Here is a 19,974-nt window from a genome sequence, read left to right as displayed (position 1 = left end):
AAGCCATGACAAATGAGGAAAAGTCGAGGAAATAGAGAATTTTTATCCTGGGGAAGACATAACATTGGGAAGACCTGATATTTTCTAAAAAATTAGTGGTTATTATCTGGGAAGAGAAACATATTTGTTTGTATAACTTGAAGTGATAGGACTGGAAGTAGTTGTAAAAATTAAAGGGAGAACAGGCGTGGTGGCTTACACCTGTAATCTCAGTACTTTGGGAGGCCAAGGCAGGAGGATGGCTTGAGCCCAGGAGTTCAAGGTCACAGTGACCCATGATCACACCACTGCACTCCAGCCTGGGCCACAGAGAGAGACCCTGTCAAACAAAAAGGTTAAAGGGAAATGGACTTCCCCTGAATAAAAGGAAGAACTGAAGGATCAAGTGTGCAGCCTCAGGAAGTAGAGTTCCCCATCACTCGTGTACCAAAGACAGGTGGCTGAACATGTGGCAGGACAGTGAGGCAGAGCTTGGAACCTGGGCTGGGAGATAGAATATATAAACTTTAAAGATCCTTTCCATCTTGATTCTGTGATTAATGATTCTAAGTTTATTTAAAGACAGCAAGTGTCCACTAAAAAAAGGTGAAGAGATAGGTTCTTTGCAAAGTGATTCTTAAAGCTGGTTTCTACTTCAAGCTCAGGACACCACCCAATCACCACTGATCAACTGCCTTGGAGACAAAATCTGTTCCCTATAACTTGCATTCACTGGTCCCTATTTTGCCTCTTGGGCCACAAAGATCAAGGCCAGTTTGTCTTTTTTTTTTTTTCTTTTTTTCTGAGATGGAGTCTCACTCTGTTGCCTAGGCTGGAGTGCAGTGGTAGCATCTTGGCTCACTGCAACCTCTGCCTCCCGGGTTCAAGCAGTTCTCTGCCTCAGCTTCCTGAGTACCTGGGATTACAGGCACCCACCACCATGCCCAGCTAATTTTTTTGTATTTTTTTAGTAGAGATGGGGTTTCACCATCTTGGCCAGGCTGGTCTTGAACTCCTGACCTTGTGATCTGCCCTCCTTGGTCTCCCAAAGTGCTGGAATTACAGGTGTGAGCCACTGTGCCTGGCCGCCAATTTGTCTTTCACACCACGGTTTTTCAAATCCTTAGTGAGCAGTGAGTCCACACCCCTGCTCCCCGACATGCACCAGGTCTTGTCTTTCCTTAAGTAGAATTGCTTGTTGGCAGTGCCTGTCAATGAAGTCCTCACTCCCATTCCAGCTAGTGTTGTTTATATTAAGCTAGGCAGCATTTATGGTACATGTTTTAATAGGCATAGCCTCATTAATTTGAAATGTACCTACATTGGGATGAGTTTATCTTTGTACTAATTTAAAAAAAAAAAGAGTTTGCTAAGCATATTTATTGTCTTAAGATTACAGAGCAATGTTTAAGCTTCTTATGAGAAGTAACTGTTTCAAATACCCTTAAGCTCGTTAAAAAAAAATTACTTGGTCACTTACAAATCCATCCTACCTTTTCACTAAGACAAGTGACTAAAGGACCACCTCCTGGCAACTTTGTTAGTAATTTATTGTTTCCTCTTTGAATTGGTATAAAACTCCCTTCTTAAATGGTTTTCACTCCCAGGAACACAGGGTAGGTGAGGGTAGGTGGACTTATGATGGGGGTGTGGTTTGGGGAAGGAAATGGCTTCCTTGGGTTTGGTGATGGGATTCAGAGGACACCAACTCAAATGCCTTTATACCAGGCAAGTTACCTAGATGTGTGCAGTGAGCTGGGAGCACTTAAGGCAATATGGAGTGGGAACATCAGTGGCAAACTGGAGAAACCATCCCCTCCCAAGCAGTTTATACTTTTGCAAAAGAGTTGGATTTTATTGGCAGATAGCCATTTCGTGATGCTTTTCTTAAACGCTGAATTACATACAGTCTTGCACAGGAGAGATATGATTGGGTGAGCTTATTAGAGATTCAGGGGTGCACTAACAAGATCTAATGTATAGGGAGTTCGGGCCACTTAAAAGGACACGACACTTTGGGTAAGAAAAATGAATCATAGATGCATCAACAGAACCTATGATGAGATCTTTGAAGGAATACATTTACATAAAGACAGGGAGTAAGGTTCCCAGAGCTTAGGGTATTTTGTCTAGGAGATCATTCAGGTTGAAAATGGGTCATGAGAGATACAAATGGAAGGATAAAATGAGCTGCGTGTGTTTAAAGGTGGGGCTGTGCCTGGCAGAGGAGCTGATTAGGAGGCATAATGAGATGCGCTAATTGAGAGTAAGTAATGGAAGGAACTTTGAGAGATGCCTGTTCACAGGACTGAAGGCAAGTGGGACTGAAAGGGTATAATGAGAGGTGTAATGAGGGAAGGGAAGGTGGAACACTCTCTTGGGTCTCAGGTGTGATGACTCACACACACAGAGGCAAGACAGGAGATGTCTGATTTGAAAGGGTAGAGGACCGGAAGGGCATAATCTGACAAGGTGCAAGGAAGCACAATGCTGGCAGGCCCAGGAGAGGAGGGGGATCTGCAGAGAGGAGCAATAGAGGGGGCTAGGCACTAGGAATGAAAACCCCAAGGTGATAATTATCTTCTCAGAAAAGACAGCCGTGTCTTCGAGTGTTTGAGTCACAGTTTTTGTAAAGGATACAGAGGAGCTGCAACTCCTTCCTTCTGTCTTTTCTTTGGACAATAGCAGAGAAAACAGGCTATTGTGCAGCATGGACCCTGAAGTAAACTTTTCTGAACCATGTGGGACAGGAATGAGGGCAGTTGTGAAATGTGCTTTTCTTGTAACTTTGAGGTTTCATAGGATCTTGGAGACTGGGTGAGTAGGCTGGGCTGATTGTGGAAGTCAGTGACTCGAATTTAACATTCTCAGCCTGGAACCAAGTCTTCCCATCTCTGTCCCTCGCCAACCCCACCTCACCCCACATCCCCTGTGGCCACAACACTGAGGGCCTGGCTCCAGGGCTCTGCACCTCCCACCCCAGGCCCTGCTTTCCTCTGCAGCTCTGCCGTCCCAGTTGTCATCTGCTCTGAGAGCACCAAAGTCACCCCCTTGCTAACCTGGTACCTAGTCTCATATAATTAATGGTGGTAAAGGAATTCCAGCTCCATCTAGGTAACACATGAACTTAAAATAGTCAAGTTTCATGCACAGGGAGCTCTGAATCACCATTTTAGTAAAAAAGGAAAATAAAGTTATTTTATCTAACTGAATTTTCGAGTTACAATTTAAGTGTGTTTCCCCCTGCAAGGTAGTCTGCGGACGGTTAACTTGTCAACATAATACTCAGTTATCTGGACACGGTAAGTGCCTCACACCTTAGTTTCTATTTCTTTTAATGCTGGCTCCTATGGCTATTCTCTTGTTAACCGTATTCTTCTAAAGAATAACCTGGGAACTTGCAGAAAATTTAAGTATTTTCTACTTAATACCTGCACAATTACAGATCCTGGGGGTGCAGTCACATGACCTGTGTTTTGACAAACTCTCCAGGTGATTCGGATGCAAGCTCAAGTTTGAGTCGCTGTTCTAAAGTTTATAGCAAAGGGTTAAAAGCACCGACCAATATGAAGCAAGGTGGACGAGCTCATTCTGACTCTTCTGTCCCTTAAGCAATTCTACTTAAGGAAAGACATGACCTGGTGCTTGTCGGGGAGTCGGGGAGTAGGGGTATGGACTCACTGCTAAGGATTTAAAAAACTCTGCTATTAATACATCAGGACTCTGTTCTGGAAAAACAACATAAAAGCATGAACATATCAGAGATGTAGGACAAAGGAAGCCACTCGATGTTCATTGAGTGTGTACGATTTGCCAGTCACTGCCTTTACATGTCTGGTTCTGTTTAATTCTTAAAACATGAGGCTGTAACTACTTTACCAGATGAGGAAACCATGCTCAGAGATGAGGTAATTTTCCTAAGAACGCAGATGGTAAGTAATGGATGGGATTTAAGTCCCAGTCGAAGTTAAATGTCTTTTTCTCAAAAGATGATGCCAATGGGTCATTAGTGACAAAATTCATACATAGAAAAAGTATCCAACATTACTGCGACATCTTTATTCTTTTAAAATCACACAGGACACAGGTCATATTTAACATTATCCAAGTCGTTTTTTTTTTTCTTTTTTTGAGACAGGGTCTGTCGCCCATGCTGGAGTGCAGTAGGGCAATCCCAGCTCGCTGCAGCCTCGACCTCCTGGGCTCAATCTATTCTCCCACCTCAGGTAGCTGGAACTACAGGCATGTGCCACCATGCTCAGCTAATTTTATTTTTTGCAGAGATGAGGTCTCACTATGTTGCCCAGGTTAGTCTTGAACTCTTGGGCCCAGGTAATCCTCATGACTTGGCCTCCCAAAGTGTCAGGATTACAGGTGTGAGCCCTCACACCCGGCCAGCCCTCACACACCAACATGTGCCATCTTGCACTTTAATATCCACTGTTTATTCTGGGGAAACAGCACTTCACAGTTGCACTACGAGACTGAAATCTGGATTCAGATCATCATCTTACATTTAACTAGAGGCAAACAGTGTAAGTTTGCTGGGCCCATTTTCTTTGCCCCTGGACTGTCGTTCTTATCCCCACCTAAGGAGTTAGTAACCCAACCCAGCTTATCACCAGCACCAGATCTGGAGCGCAAGCAACTGGCCTTCCCAGTCAGCTCATGGATGAAGATCTTCCATGAATGCAGGCCCAATAGCACCTTCTCCCAGGAGCTCCCAACCCATGTGCCAAGCCCTAGAGAATTAACATATAAGCCCTGCAAACCATGTACGAATCATGGTCTAGACAGACCTTTTGAGCTTGTTAATTGGGATATTTTGTAGCATCCAGTCTTATGCTAGTCCAAGAACTCTAGAATCTGTAGAACTGTTGAACCAAATACAAGGAATAAACTCTACTGCCAGCACTCAATTAGCTGCACCGCTGGAGAGGAACAGTGACATGGTGGATTAAAAAAAAATTGGTTCAGTTTGACTTTGGAATGCACTGTTTTTTTTTCAGTAGATTAACTTTTCTAATTATATTTTGCACAGCCTAATATTAACAGGCATTTGTATTCCCTGGGCACACAACATCTGACATTGAGAGCTAGGAGATGCAGCCCAAAAATGTGCTGGTCTCAGAGAATAACAATGTTATGAAAAATCCACGGGTGGATAATGAAGAGGAAGCTAATTATGAAGTGCTCTGCAAATATCAAATCATAAGCAGAGAAGGCAAAATAGTAATTATCTATCGACATGTGGACAGAGTAAAAAAGTTTATTAACATTCTAAAAAGGACAGAAATTTTCAAGAATCATCATTAGTGTCAATAAAGCTTGATGAAAAAATTCGGATGCAAGGAGGGTCAGTGAGTTATTGGGTGGTCTTTCAAGTAAGCAAACCTCAAGCAATAATACCAAAGCGTTTTAAAAGAGCGTTTAAAATGAATTTTATTCTTTGAATTTTACAAGTAGTCTTTAGAGGCTTCAAACAAGAACTCTGTTGCAAAACTCTAATAAATAGCTTGCCCCAAGTCCCCAAACAAAATGTAAAATGAAATGAGAACTAAACTCAGAAGGATAAGCAAGACTTCAGAATGCTTGGATGTTAGCAATATTTCTCATTTACAAAGAGGTATCAGGCAATGTACAATCTCCTTCATACAAGTCAAAGAGAGAAAGACAGACGACTGAAATCTTTACAAAGCACTCCGAAATCTTCCTATTTCCATGATAGAAATGTCACCAGAAAAAAAAAATCCCATGGAGAAATCACAATCAAGAATGAAACTGTAGCATAAAAATCTGGTAGTGAAGGTAGCGGGGAGAAGAGAGGAAAATCCATCCTGTTTCTTTCTGGGATGGAGAGAGGAAGGAATTGAGATTCCTTGGGGGAGGGAACTTCCAATCAGATGCCGCTAGAGTGCTGAATGTTCCCTTAGACCAGAGTTGCCACTGAAAGGGCAGAGGGGTCGGTTTAGTGACAGTTACAAAGGTAACAAACAAAGGGGTCTCCTCAGGTCAGTCAACACTGGCCAGCCCCATGTCTCTGTGCTCTACAGCAGCGAGGGCCTTGGAAGAGTGACCCAGGGGCCCGAAGCAGCCTGCATCACAAGACAGGAAAAATAGCACATTAATAATTTCTGCAGCGGAATCCTTTGGATGGCCATGAAAGGATGCAGAAAATACCGTGCTGAAATTTCACACTGGGACATGCAGATTTCAAAAGCCCATTCTACTATCACAATCATTGCTTCTAACAATCAAGGATTAAAATTCACAAACATTCACTGTTAGCTTTTCCTAGTTACAAATACTGGTGAAGTCTTGCTCTGGAGAGAAAGATTAATTTAGAGATATGGTCATTTTGAGCAAGCTAGAAAAACCAATTGTGCCACATTTTTTAAAACGACGTATACTTTTGACCAAAATGCATTCAAGATGCATACAGATAATAAGGTTTTAGTTTGGGGGCATTCTGAAATCAATTACTGTTTGGAGCCAGGAAGCTATAAGATAGGTTGATTCCAATTTAGTGGGGCTCAATTAAGCCAAACAAAAAAGACTCCTGCAGCACAAGTGGGACCATCTTCCTGGGGCAAGGGAGAAGCAGGAAATGACCTCACAATGCAGGACTGAGAAGGGGTGTGGCCTGCAAGCACTGTCAGAGGTGCTCTGGTTTACTGACTTGCTGTTAAATAACCCTGGTCCTGCTGATCTCTGGAGGACAGGTATACACAGCACTAGCTCATGCACGAGTCATTCAAGGGAGGTAGGCATTTTCTCAAAGCAACTCCCTCTCCAGGCATTTTAGGGAAGAAGGTAAGGAAATATCCCTCTCTACTCCCCAAACAAGTTATAAAAACATTCTTTTTCTAGGAATAATGACATTTGTTAGAATAACAAGGGAAAGCTTGGGTTACCTGAAGTTGATAAGAAAGCTGATGGGAATAGAGGCAGATGGGCCAGGGGGTGCCCTGGTCCAAGGCCCAGTTTCTTCTTAAATACATAACAGATAAAGATATTGTGCAAAAAAATAAAGACATTCACATTTTAGCAGTTAAACTTTTACTGTTTAAAATTTTTATTTACTTTTTTTGTTTTTCTTTTCTACAAAAGGCAGGTGATGATTGTTGATCTGCAACTATTGTGTTGTGCACTCCCCGAAAGGGGGCAGAGTAGGAAGCCAGGGAAGGTGCTCTGAGGATGCTTTCTATGGAAGGAAAAGGGCTGCAGGACACTCACTGGAGGGAGTGTCCAGGCCCTTCTCCTGTCCTCCTCAGCCTTCCCTAGCTCATGTCTATGGTGTTGAAGACCCATTCCGTGAACTTCTTCAGCTTGTCCGAGGCGTTCTGGGACTCCTCCTGTAGCCTCAGGTTGTCCTCTCGCAGGTGCTGCACCTCCGCCTGAAGGTGGGCTTTGTCTTCTTTTTCCTGGGAGGTAGAGTGAAGTAGAAAAGCTAAGAGGTGTGGCCCCACCTTGCCCAGCTCTTCTGAGAAGTAGCTATGGACCTGTTTTGATCTTTTGCCCATTTCTGTTTTTTGTTCCTCCAAACACCTGTCTAAACAGCCTGGTATCAGGTGCTACGACACTCTCAGCTCAGGGAACAGGGCTTCTAGAGAGATTCAACCTCGCAGGATTAGCTGTAAGTAATGCTGGAATGTAAGTACATTAATGTGTATTTTAATGTCCTTGTTAGTCAGGATTGTCTTAAATTTTAGACAATTGTTTTGGTGGTTGATGTCTTGGTATAGTCAAGGCTGCCCAAAAAACAAAACATTCAGTTCTTTTGGTGCAAAAGCCCCAATAACACCAACTACGTGGGAGTCTGGGCTACTGACACATTACACAAGGAGTGGGGAGGCCGGGAGAGGACCCAGATGGGGCTGGCTGGGGTTCAAAGCTTTTCACAAATTAGTGAACAGTTTTTCTGTACGTCTGACGCCAAACGCCTCCTTGCACTGTGTGTTCCGGTGGCAACTGAGATCACTGCAGCCCCAAACACGTGCAGGCACTGGGAAGACACCTTATTTCACCACATCTTATTTCACTAGGCTACTTAAAAAGGGCTCTCAAGGTTCAAGGGCAGTTTGCACAGACTGGGCAATTTGCTTTGAGAATACGTGTTTACCTTCTTCAAATCTTCCCGAAGCATCTTCAGCATACCTTCCAGCTGGTCCACTTTAGAAGCCAGAGTGGGAGAGGAATCTTTACTGCTGGGAACAAGAAACAAAAGACCATGTTGGCAGGGGCCTCCATGGCTGGGATTTTTTTTTTTTAATCTGAGGAGGCTGTATTTATAAAATGGTTTTCAATGTCAAACTACTCAGTATGGCGACCCAATGAGTATTTTTACTTTACAAAATAAAATGGTAATCTTAAAAAAACGTAATACAAGCTTGAACTGCAGGAAATCAATAGCTTCCTTTGTTAAAGATGCTGCATCTTCACGACTAAAGAATGAAGCGCAATAGTGAAAATGGTCTCTCTGGCAGCACAAGAGGTACTTTCTGGCAGACATAATTGTCAAACAGTAAAATGATTCCCAGGGAGGCTCTGGGATCTCTAGTGGGCTTTGAAAGAGGAGTTGCTCCCCTGCCCTGTGTGTGGGAAGGAAGCTGGGGAGCTGATGTGATAGGCAGGTCGTCTCTGGTCCCCAAGTGTGTGGTCTGAGTTACTCATGCAATTGCAGCTAAGGCATCATGCCTACATCTCAAACCACTAGGACTCAGCAAGCGCATGTATAAGCATGACCATCAGCGACACTGTGGAAGATACTGAAAACCCAGACTGCAGGACTACACAGCACAGAGAGCGGGGATACTTAGAGCAAATGCTCTCTCCTACCTGACCCAACTGGTCCCGAGGGCATAAATGTATTATGGCATTAAATAATAATGAATATTCGTCATTATGGCCATATAAGTCATCAAGAATAGTTTAATTATATCTATTGTATTTAGTTACAAAGCGTTCTGACTAAAATGTAAAGTGGCCCTGCAGTGATGAGCTTCACTCAGCTATTCCGTGTGGCTTCCATCTCTTCTCCCCACAGCTGCAGTCACTGGCAGGTGTGACACAAGGTACAGAGTGCTGCCCTCGCACGGGGACCAACCTGCTGAAAGGCTTCATCTGGGCCAGAGCCTGGTCCTCCAGCTGATCACTGTTGGATGCAGCACTCAAGGGGCGATGGTTTTCATCACTAGCAGCAAAAAACGAGGCTCTCTGGACTGGAAAGGAGAGAAGAAACCATTGAGTATTTTGGAACCACATCCCTGGGCCCTATCTATCAAAGTCAACAAGTGGTCTAGTTGGCAGTCCTGTCTAGTATTTCTAGTGCAGGATGCACTGGAAATCTTATTTCCCAGCTCTCACAGGGAAAAATATGACTGTTTTAGCTGTAAGAGGATTGTACCATTGTACTTTCCCTTTAAAAAACATTTGTGAGTCAATTTCTAGTCCCCCCTCTTCCCTCCTCATCACAGTAGCATTCTATGAAATGTTTCTCTGGAACAGTCCTTGTGCCAAATTTGCAGACCAAGGCTTTCCACTCAGCAATGACATAAATGCATTCGAGAGCTAGCATTATACTTAAAACTTCTTGAAGTATGTCTTCCACAAGATTCCTGGACACTCTGGTTGGCTTTAACATAAATCCATATACCACCTGTGTTCCAAAACATACCAAGTTAAAATTTAAGCCAAGAAAACTAAATCAAATTTAAAATAATCTCCTATTAAAACCCAAAACTTCTACCATTTGTATATGAAGGAGATTAACCAACAAATTGAAAAATCAAGTTAGAACTAGGTATTTCCCTCTGCTAGATAAACAGCATGAAGGTAAAAGGATCCACTGCTGACCACTCCATGGTTGCCCGACTTACAGGTTCTGTGGCCTAGTAAATTTCCCCCCAAAATTCAAACTTGACTAAATAGCAATTTTCAATTCTCCTAATTAAGAGCAACAACAACAAAAACAGAAAAAAAAATCACCTGCTATAATTTTGTAAAGAATAAGAACTATAAATTTTAGAAAGATCTTTAAATGTAGAAAAAAGTCAGTCTTCATTCAAAAAACAAAACAAAAAACCCAGCTGACAATCTTATGTCTACACACACATACTGCACTACTTTTTCTGTTTTCATTACAGCAGACAAGATCAGTACCAGTCTGAGGACCTGCATTTAAGAACTGCCAGCCTAAAGTGAGCACACGGCCAGCAGGCTGGCAGGGAGACAATGCAGACAGACAACGTGCTACTGCACACGGAGACGAGGGAGAACGGCAAGGGAGACGCCCCACATTTGTCAGGACAGGCGCGTGGCCAAGCAGGGCAAGCAGTGTGACACTTAGCAGCAACGTCTTTGCGACGTGATGAAAGATCCTCTCTGGATACGTGTTCTTTTCAGTCAAGGGACAGCTGGGATTCCTCTCCCCACTGCCCTTCCCATATACAGAGGAGGTGAGGCATTCATGTTATGAATCCTGTGGAGGAAACACCAGGTGGCATCTGATTACATAAAACGTGCTTAAGTGTCCAGCTTAGGGTCTGGTCCCTACTGAGTGCTCAGTAACTGGTAGCTCATCTGGTGAGGCACATAGGTTGTGAGTGTGTCCAAAGAAGTAGAGCGGACGGAGACTGCTCACTCCGCCGGCACCCTGCAGGGTAGCCCTGCAGGATCCTGGGCTGTCCTGTGTGGATTCAGTGGACTCACCCTCGTAGGCTTTGGCAGCATCTACCAGGTTGGACCAATCCAAGTCCGCAGCAGTGTCAGGCAGGGGCATCAGGCCAGGGTCGGGCATAGGCTGCCTGCGGGTCTCCTGGATGTCAGTGAGGGAGCTGTCGGAGGCCGAGAACTCTCCTGCAGGAAAGGAGGAGGAATGAGATGCTTCTTGTGCCTGTGGGAGAGCCACTCAAAACTTACCTGTTTCCTGTTACCACAACAGATTGTAAGCCATTTGTGACTGTTATCAATGTCCAGGTTAGCAGGCTGTTAGTGGCTATTCTAAAGCTGACTTGAAATAGGAATGGGCTTCCTCTAGTTTGTCTTCATTTTTTTACAACCTCCCATTCTCTCCCTTCCAGCAGTGAGTCATGGCCAAGTTAGTTTTGCACTGAGGCACTAAGTCTGCTTTTGTGAGAGCTGTCTGTCCACAGCAGGGCCTGGCCAGCACTAGCACCTCCTTTCCCGCAGAGCCAAGGGATTTGGGCCAGGAAGAAGAGGCCTACTTCAACAGAGAGCTGGATTTTAGAGCCAGACCAGGGATGTTTCTTCCTATTAGAGGGGACAGTAGGGCTTATTTTTTAACATTTTTAATTTTTTGAGACAGAGTCTCACTCTGTAGCCCAGTCTGGAGTGCAGTGGCACGATCTCGGCTCATTGCAACCTCCGCCTCCCAGGTTCAAGCAATTCTCCTGCCTCAGCCTCCCAAGTAGCTAGGACTAAAGGTATGTACCACCATGCCCAGCTAATTTTTGTATTTTTAGTAGAGATGGGGTTTCACTATGTTGGCTAGGCTGGTCTTGAATTCCTGACCTCGTCGTGATCCACCTGCCTCAGCCTCCCAAAGTGCTAGGATTACAGGCGTGAGCCACTGCACCCAGTTTATTAGGGTTTGTTTTTATCTGGCCTGGGAGTGGTAAGGGACAGAAGGCCCATGCCTGCCCTGTCTGCTGTTCAGGGGCAGCCCACTGGGTTCCATGGTCAAAGGTGTCCAAGGGGGTATGAGGGGCAAATCAAGGGATATGAGTGTGCTGGGTTACTGAGACAGAGCTAAGACAGGAAGGTGATTTTAGGGGTGGAACTGGTATTATTCTTCCGAAGGATGCAGTCATCACATGAGCTATTCTTTGGATCAATTTTGGGTTGCAGCAGTCTAACATCCCAAGCTCTTCCTAAGGGGACAGTTTATTGAATACAAATATTAAACCACTGTAACAACAAACTGACATATTAACAACTAAGCTCTGCTTAGCCTGGGGCAGGGAGGACTGGGCAGAGTGAGCCACCCTGAACACTGAAGGCAGCTCCTATTGCTCAGGTTAATGCAGGCAGATAACAGGAAGGGCAGCTGTTGGGGTCCAGGGAAAATGTTGCTCGACATAAAAATGCGCTCAGTAGGCAGAAGCTGGGTGGAAGCGAGGGCAGAGCAAACCACTCCACGAGAAGGAGCACCCTTGGAAGGTGACTGCAACACTCAGGTCCATGCAAACACAAAGTTAAAGCTAAATGCTCAGCTAGAATACTTAAGTGACTCCAGAAAGACCTGTTTACCAGGAGTTAAAGAGTTTCATGTATTATGACAGCCCGGTAAGCCAGTGTATTAAGTGCTTTGTTTTCCCTTTCAAATTACAAAAAGAAATTCTCTGAAGTACAGCTGCTGGTTATTACTGTGCTTAAAATTGGCAAAATTATGAGTAAATGGAAGTTAACAAATACTGCAAGATATTAAACATTAAGTTCTACTTAAATGTGCTCCCACCAAGGGTAAGTAGGAGGAACAGATAATTCTGTAACTCACAACCCTTCTGCCCTTTTATCTCTGGGGCCCGACTTTCCATGTGGGGGATGAAAGAAGTCACCCTTCCTCATTCCCCAAACACATTTCAGTGGAAGTCACCAAGCAAGGTAGGGCTGAGGGATCAGCCCAATGAGGACTGCTTGGTTAGGATGTGAAATCACTGCACCTGCTATCTTATTCAGGAAAACAAGAAAAGCTGATGGGAAGGGCCTCAGAGAGGGCTGCCTGTTCCTTCCCTTCCACTGTGGACTCACATGGGGCCTTTAGTCCCAGGACTCCTCATCTGGACAATGACCATGTGTGGGAGGCAGATTTCTGGGCTGCTGTTTTGGAATGTAGGCTTCTACGACTCAGGGCTTACTCTGACATGACACATGCAGAGAAGACTTCACAAAGGGGTTAGACCTTTACACTGCAAAGGCAAAATTAAAAGTACAGGGAAATAAGAGAGCAATCAAAGTAAGGCAGGAATAATGGAATTCAGGGAAGACTGACCCTGATGTAGGGAGAGAAGGAGAGAAAAAGGTTAGGGACAGGAGGTCACTACCACAGGCTTATTCTGGAGTCTGATGATAAAAAGTGATCATTTCATGTGCCAACCTTGGTTCATTGGAGGTGACTTACTGGAGCAAAGAGAACCCAGATATAAGCTGCAGGTGGATGGGGGAGGAAGCAGGGGAAGCTGGCATGAGCCTTGTGTGATGCCTGCCGGGGCGAGCAGGGTGGGTGGGCCTGTGCTGCTGAGCAGTGAGTAGGACGGAGACATGGAGGAACATTCATGAGCGTGGGCTGAGAGCTCAAAAATAAGGCAGCAAAAGCAAGAGATGTAAAGAAATTACTGTTCCAGAGAAGCAGCAGAAGGAAAAGAAACATGGGTATGAATGGACACCAGAGATATAAAAGCTGCAGCAGAGTTCGCAGAAGGAAAAAGGACAGAAGGGAGGAAGGGTGAGAGCAGTGCATCTGGTAAATGATCAGGAACACTGGTTCCATGACAGGCACCTGCTGTGCTGGGCCACAGCTATGAGGGGAGGTGTAGAGCCCTGGAATGGGGTGGACAGAGACAGGAAAAAGGGAAAAACCAAATTTTAAATCCCGAGTCCCAGAACATGGCCCTTAATAAAACTGGGATCTAGTTGGGTCACAAAGCAAACAAGGCATATGTGGACCAAGTGCAAGAACATGGAGGTACCCATTATCCACAGGCCTTTTCCTTACATAATGCTTGCCTGCTCACTGCATGAATAAATCAGTAAGTCAACAAATGAGTGGTTGACACCACAGGCAATTTCCTTACAGCCTGGGAAAGACTGAGAGCAATGGCAAGTCTGGGTTCTTACGGTGGCTATAGGAAGCAGTGGATACAACTCTCTAAGAAATAACTAATCTAGTGCTAGCCAAATGTGCTCAATCAAAACAGCAGCTGGCATGGTTGCTAAGAATACCAATTCCCAGACTACTCTTTTGGAGATTCAAATTCAGGAGGTCTTGGGTCCAGTGTGGGAATCTGTTACTTCTAGCAAGCATCCTGCGTGACTGTGGTGGTCTGGGATTACAGGAGAGAGAGGGCAAATGATGAAGGGGCGGGTGAGCTGAGACCATCTGAGCATGGATACAGGACCCCTCTCTGAGCACACCGAGCGGCAGGCACGTCTGGGGACACTGACCATCATCAACAGGGCTGTCCAGGCTGCAGCTGAAAGACCACTTACCATGCAGCGATTTCATTCCTAAGGTGTAAGAAGGCCTCCTCAATGGGAGTGACTTGGGGAGAGAAGGGTACGTGCTACTGAAGAGGACATCGTTGGGCAGGGCTTGGTCCAGAAGTGATGCCCTGGAGGTGAAAAAGTGCTCCCTCTGGCTACTGTAAATGCTCTCGTCCGACAGTGTTCTGTGCAAGGCCCGCCGTGAGGTGGGGGTGCTGGGGAAAGGAGACTGAGGAGAGGAGAGTGCGTGGAACTGAAAAACAGGATCGAGACAAAAGAAAGTCAATTTTCTGGTTCAGATCTCTGAGACCAAGGTTGGGGGAGGGTGGGATAACCAAGTTACTGGTTAAGATACACCCCCAGCAAGGAAGCTTCAGGGCCCACTGTCTATTTCTACAGCCTCAAGGAGCTAACCCAAGAGTTCCTGGTCGTTATTCCTCAGTCTGGCACGCTGCCTGCAGTCTATCAGTGCTCCCTACGTGATTCGGGTATGTGATTAAGTGGATTTATCAAGATCGTGTGTGGTTAAAAACAAGACTTTAGGATCAGACAAATGTGACTTTTATTTAAATCCTGTGTCTCTCACCAAATCATACAATCTCTCTGAGCCTAATTCCTCGTTTGTACAATGGGAGCACAAAACCTCTCGGGATTACCACAGGGATTAAACAAAACGCTGGACTGAGCACAATGGCGGGTGTCAGTGGCATGAAGAAATGGTGTTATGGGCCCTGGGGGAACAGAGAGCCACAGTGCCAGGAGGGTGTCCTGATAAGCTTGTCAGATGATAACATGCTTGCTGGGCAACAAGGGTATTTGATCATCAAAATATTTTAACTCACATAGCAGGTAGCTCTTGATTACTAACTTACACCAACTGAATCTATCAAGGTAGATACATTTCATGAGTTTTGGAGAAAGTTTATTTTTTGAAGATGCATTTCTATTCATGAAGTAAGAATAGGGTAGGCTGGGCGTGGTGGCTCATGCCTGTAATCCTAGCACTTTGGGAGGTCAAGGTGGGCAGATCACTTGAGGTCAGGAGTTCGAGACCAGCCTGGCCAACATGGTGAAACCCCATCTCTACTAAAAATGCAAAAATTACCCAGCCGTGGTGGTGTGCGCCTGTAATCCCAGCTACTTGGGGGCTGAGACAGGAAAATCGCTTGAAGCCAGGAGGCGGAGGTTGCTGTGAGCCATGACTGCGCCACTGAACTCCAGCCTGGGCAACAGAGTGAGACTCTGTCTCAAAAAATAAAGAAAGAAAGAATAGGGAAGTCATCTTTATAAATAACAAATAACTGTATATTTATTTATACATGACAAATAGTTCCAGATGTATCTCTTATTGACATCTTTTGCCTTTGTGACAAAATCTGATTTTACTTGAGATTTTTTCTGCAAATAGCAAGCTTCTGAGAATCCCTTGCACTGAGAACAGCAGACACATTAAAAATAGCAATCTGAAAGGCAACAGAACATTTGACCCGTGAACAATAAAGTCATTCTGATTCAGTTCCTCTTAGGCCACCGTCTGCCTCGACAGGGAAAACGATGTGGAGAACAGGTAAAGACGTGACGAAGCTGTCACCACTGGTTGAAAGCCACCCTGGGACTTCCCATGATACTTTGAAGGGGCAGACAGAGAATGATTTAGCAAATGCTCCATTTAGTGGGCTGAAATACGCCGTGGATCCACAGGGCCTAGCATGCTTCCACTCAACTAGCCAGGGGTGAACCAGGTCCAGGCTACCCTCCATGTGGGATGCACAGCTGCTGCATCAATACCAAAAGATTATTAATCAGACACATTGTGAATATACCCAAGGTGTGACCAACTGGGTAAAAATTATGTTCACTTAAAAAAAATTCATGATGAATTAAATCCAAAGTACATATGTACTTGTCTAGAAACTAAATTGCTGTGATAAATGCTTTGAGAGAGAGAACTTGGAATGAAAGTGACAATGTCCCTTCTCTTTTTGTGGAGAAGAGTGAGCATTAGAGCCATTATATGGCTTGCTAACTGTAATTTTCTTAATAAAACCAGATTAAAACCAAAACCAAATAAAACATCTCCACTTGCAACGTTCTAGGACTATCACATAAGGCTCCCGCCTGCCAGGTCAGATCTCAGATTTCGGTACGGAAAAACTGCCATAAATAGTTTTCAGCACCCCTGGTTTTAGTAAAGGGATTTCCTTTCCAGTATCCCCACCCTGACGGTTTTACAGGTGTGAAATCCTCCGCCAATTCTAGTTTCAGCCTCTTTGGGAAACGTTAATATGCTTCAAGGCCATGAACAGCTACCTTGAAGACCTTCTTTAAGCAGTGTGCCCTGTGAAAAGCTAAAACACCCTGCACTGAAGGGAGGCAGGGCAGGAAGCAGAGGAAGCAACCTACCCCAAAGTGTTCTGCTCATTCATTAAAAGGTAGGAGAACACAGCCTTGTCCGAGAATGTTGGGATGGTCCCTCGCCCCATCCTCTTCAACTTCAGTCTTAAAGGTTTACAGAACTATCTGCTTCCCAAGAGCAGCCCCTGCCTGCCTTGCAGGTTGTACCTGGGATCGCCCAGGAGCGCTGCCCGGTGTTACCAGCCCTTGGGAAAGAATCACAGTGGAGTGGGATGGCACTGGAAGTGGGATCACACCTGGAAGGGATTTCAGAGGACATTCGAGAAGGGGGCTGGTTCTAACTTGTGCTCCAAGGAGGCCCTAAAGGTTCCTTATAGCACCACTGCTATGGAGAGGTTCAAGTGGGACCCAGGAGTCCAGGCCATCCCATCCCTCCCATAAGAGAAACTCTGCCGTCTGAATTCTATATAATGGGGTTCCATGTGTGATTTAAAAAAAAAAAAAAAAGGCTTCCTGAGCTTTAAGACTGGTTGGGCACCACTGATCTCCTCTGGTCCTCTATCTCACAGTTGAGGAACGGGGCCCTGGAGAAGTGACGTTTTGCTTCATGCCAGTCTCCTGTTCTCTCATTCTTTTCAGTGCCCCTGGTTATTAGTGACATGTGTCACCTGCACTGACAAGAAGCTTTTCCTAAATACTGGAGCCACATGAAGCCTCCTTCTTTGGTATATACCTGAGAGCACTGGCACAGAACAACTGTCTGTTCACTTGTCAGACTGTATGCCACCCTTGGGGAAAATAAGGTTATCCCATCTCTACTTGCCAGTGAGGTTTCTTAGAGTGCTACAGCTCTGCCACTGTTCTTGAGGTCCTTGCTCTCCTGGCAAATGAGCCTGGGAGTGACCCTGCCACTCAATATTATAGGTAGCACTGGCTATCCAGGAAAACCAATGTGGCACATGAGTGGCTTCGGAGTGTCATAGCCCAAAGCTGGCCATGACACCTAGTATCCTGAAGTCTGAGGCAGTGGTTTGGAGCCTTGAGCCAGGAGTGGCCTGGAAGACCTCTCAAGGGCATGCCAGCCTTACTGACACAGCAGAGCTTCCATCATTCAGATGACGACTCTCAGAAGACAAAGGGAGCTAAGCTAACTCATCTGAAACTAAACCCGCTCAAATAAGATGAAACTGGAGAGAGAAAACCTGAGCCTATTCCCAGTTCCTGCTCACTGTGATGGTTTAGCCAGCACAAGCACTTTCTTCACAGAGTCTCACAGTAATACAGTCACAACATAAAGAAAGCACACTCCTGTTTCAAATAGGAATGCTAAAGTAATTCATTTTGGAAATAAAAGCCAAGACCTGGAATAAGGACAAAATCAAACATTTGCCTTCAATTATTTCTACTGCGTAAGTAAATCAAAAGAATGAAGGCTCCGAGCTTGCCCCTTGCCAAAAATGTTAAACTAGGAGTTGGAAGAAAAACTCCACTCAGGGCAGGTTTTATTTCCCTTTAACCTCAAAAGAAAAATCTGAAATAATTTTTATTTTGAAACTGGTACTGAAACATTTTAATATACCTCTTTGGGTTTTGATGGATAAAGAAAGAAGTTTCAAGCACTATCTTTTGCAAGGTTGCTAAGGAAACCATTTGTGCCCTGAATGATGAGTCAGAACTGTTAAGTGCTAGCTTATGAGACGGAAATTACAGAAATCAAGAGTGGCTACATCTGTACAATGATTTATTAACATAAATCATGTTAAGAAATCATTTATTTCTCGACGAAACTCTAGAGTGGTCCTTGGGGGTACATTCAGTTCCTATGAATGTTGATTTTTTAGGTTTAGGGGGTTTATCTGGTTTGTCTGGGGAGATGCACACACACACACACACACACACACACACACACAGACATATGGTGCTGGGGAAGCCTGAGGGCAACAGCCCCACACAGCTGCTCCACCCACCATGCCTCTTGCACTCTGATCACAGTGTGAAGCTGGTGTGTGGTTTAGGAAATATTCTAGCTTCCACTTCAATCAATTCAATTCTCAAGGTCCTTCTTAAAGCTTTCTAGTCTCTTCAAATAGACTACAAATCATCCACCTAAGAACCTAGAGAACAGAAAACTTCAAAGTTTGCAGCCATAACCTTTCTGGGGGTGCACTCCCTTCTCCTAGGAGACCCAGAAGACCTCAGACAGAAATACCTATACTCAGAGTGACACAAATTCAGGCCCAGCTCAATAAACACCTATTCCAATCCTCAGGGGTGTGAGACTCCACACTTTATAGAACAAGAAAGGAGAGAGCCTTAAGTGAGTTTCCAAAGGTCCTACAAGCTGAGACAAGTACACAAACCTTTCCACGTGGTCACATAAAGGTCTAGGTGACACAAACACACACGCTGGACAGGTATTCAGGACTTGGTGCAGAGAGACTGGGTTTTAGAGAAGACATTTACAGTCTGGAATTCTGAGATAAAATAGAAGGCTTTATGAAGTCAAGAGAGTTTGGAAAGTTCTGAAGGTGTGTGGGTAGACTTAGATTGCTGGACTGAAGCAGCAGCTGCACGTTTACTTTTGGGGGTGTGGCGATGAGAGTGACTGTCTATCAGGCAGTTTCTCTGAGTGAAGAGAATACCGTATATGGCCAGTAGGTTTGCTGGACAGGGTCAGGAGCAAACGGGGCCATTTCTGAGAAGAGGAGGACCCTCTGGACAGAAGACAGTAAAACCCTTGTGGAAAACGTTCTAGCTTTCCATAGGAGCCACAGGTGTCTCTGCACAGTTTTCAAGAAGTCATATCGCCTAAGTGATGTTCAGGGAATCATGCACTCTGAGCAGGATATAGTAGAAGAATAAACAGCTGTAGGGGTAGGACCATGTTAATAGAAACCATGACTAATGAGATGTGGCTGCAGGGACAGAGCATTGTCAAACACTGTGGACCAGTTATTAGGGAAATGGGATGATAGCAGGAAGTGAGACTCAGTGAAGAGCAGCCAGAAACCGACACTTTCTGGAAAGCGTGACTACGGTTAACAGCCCCATCATGTCTGGCTTGTTTCTAATTGCCGTCTACCCTGAGCTCTGTCTTGTACCTTAAAACTCTTCTGTGATTCAGGAGTTGGGCTTTCAAGGTCGATTAGTTTCTTTAGATCTTCTTCAATGGTGGACTTGGAGGTTGGCTTAGGAGATGCCCGGAGGTCTCTGGTTGAGGCACGCAGCCTGGTGTGGGCTATTTCATTGCCATCACTCTGATGACGCCTGGAAAAAAAGGGAAGAGATGATAGATACCAACTCAACAAGGTTGGCTCAAGGGCACGATAGGCTCTAAAGAATGTAAGTCAATAGAGAAATATTATGTGGAGAAACAGATAATTACTTCTGCTTATATCAGAATCTACTCATATAAAC

General features: G+C 44.8%; 1 protein-coding gene across 18 annotated transcripts in view; it reads right to left on the bottom strand.

Moving 5' to 3' along the window:
- Positions 1-5,404: 5,404 nt before the first annotated feature.
- SIPA1L1 (signal induced proliferation associated 1 like 1) overlaps positions 5,405-19,974 on the bottom strand; it is a 410,731-nt gene continuing 396,161 nt past the window's right edge. For 16 of the 18 annotated variants that reach the window (XM_073011118.1, XM_073011126.1, XM_037984201.2 and 13 more), the window contains 6 exons: positions 19,659-19,824; positions 14,209-14,455; positions 10,690-10,836; positions 9,086-9,200; positions 8,102-8,186; positions 5,405-7,403 (listed from right to left, as the gene is read on the bottom strand). In XM_073011118.1, the coding sequence (XP_072867219.1) occupies positions 7,260-7,403; positions 8,102-8,186; positions 9,086-9,200; positions 10,690-10,836; positions 14,209-14,455; positions 19,659-19,824 (904 nt within the window). In that variant the 3' untranslated portion in view covers positions 5,405-7,259. The remainder of the gene's footprint in view (positions 7,404-8,101; positions 8,187-9,085; positions 9,201-10,689; positions 10,837-14,208; positions 14,456-19,658; positions 19,825-19,974) is intronic. The other 2 variants (XM_007987169.3, XM_007987170.3) reach the window with 1 other exon arrangement.

This window comes from Chlorocebus sabaeus, chromosome 24 (assembly GCF_047675955.1).
Source record: "Chlorocebus sabaeus isolate Y175 chromosome 24, mChlSab1.0.hap1, whole genome shotgun sequence".
Taxonomy (NCBI): Eukaryota; Metazoa; Chordata; class Mammalia; order Primates; family Cercopithecidae; genus Chlorocebus; species Chlorocebus sabaeus.
This window is presented reverse-complemented; position numbering and strand designations above follow the sequence as displayed.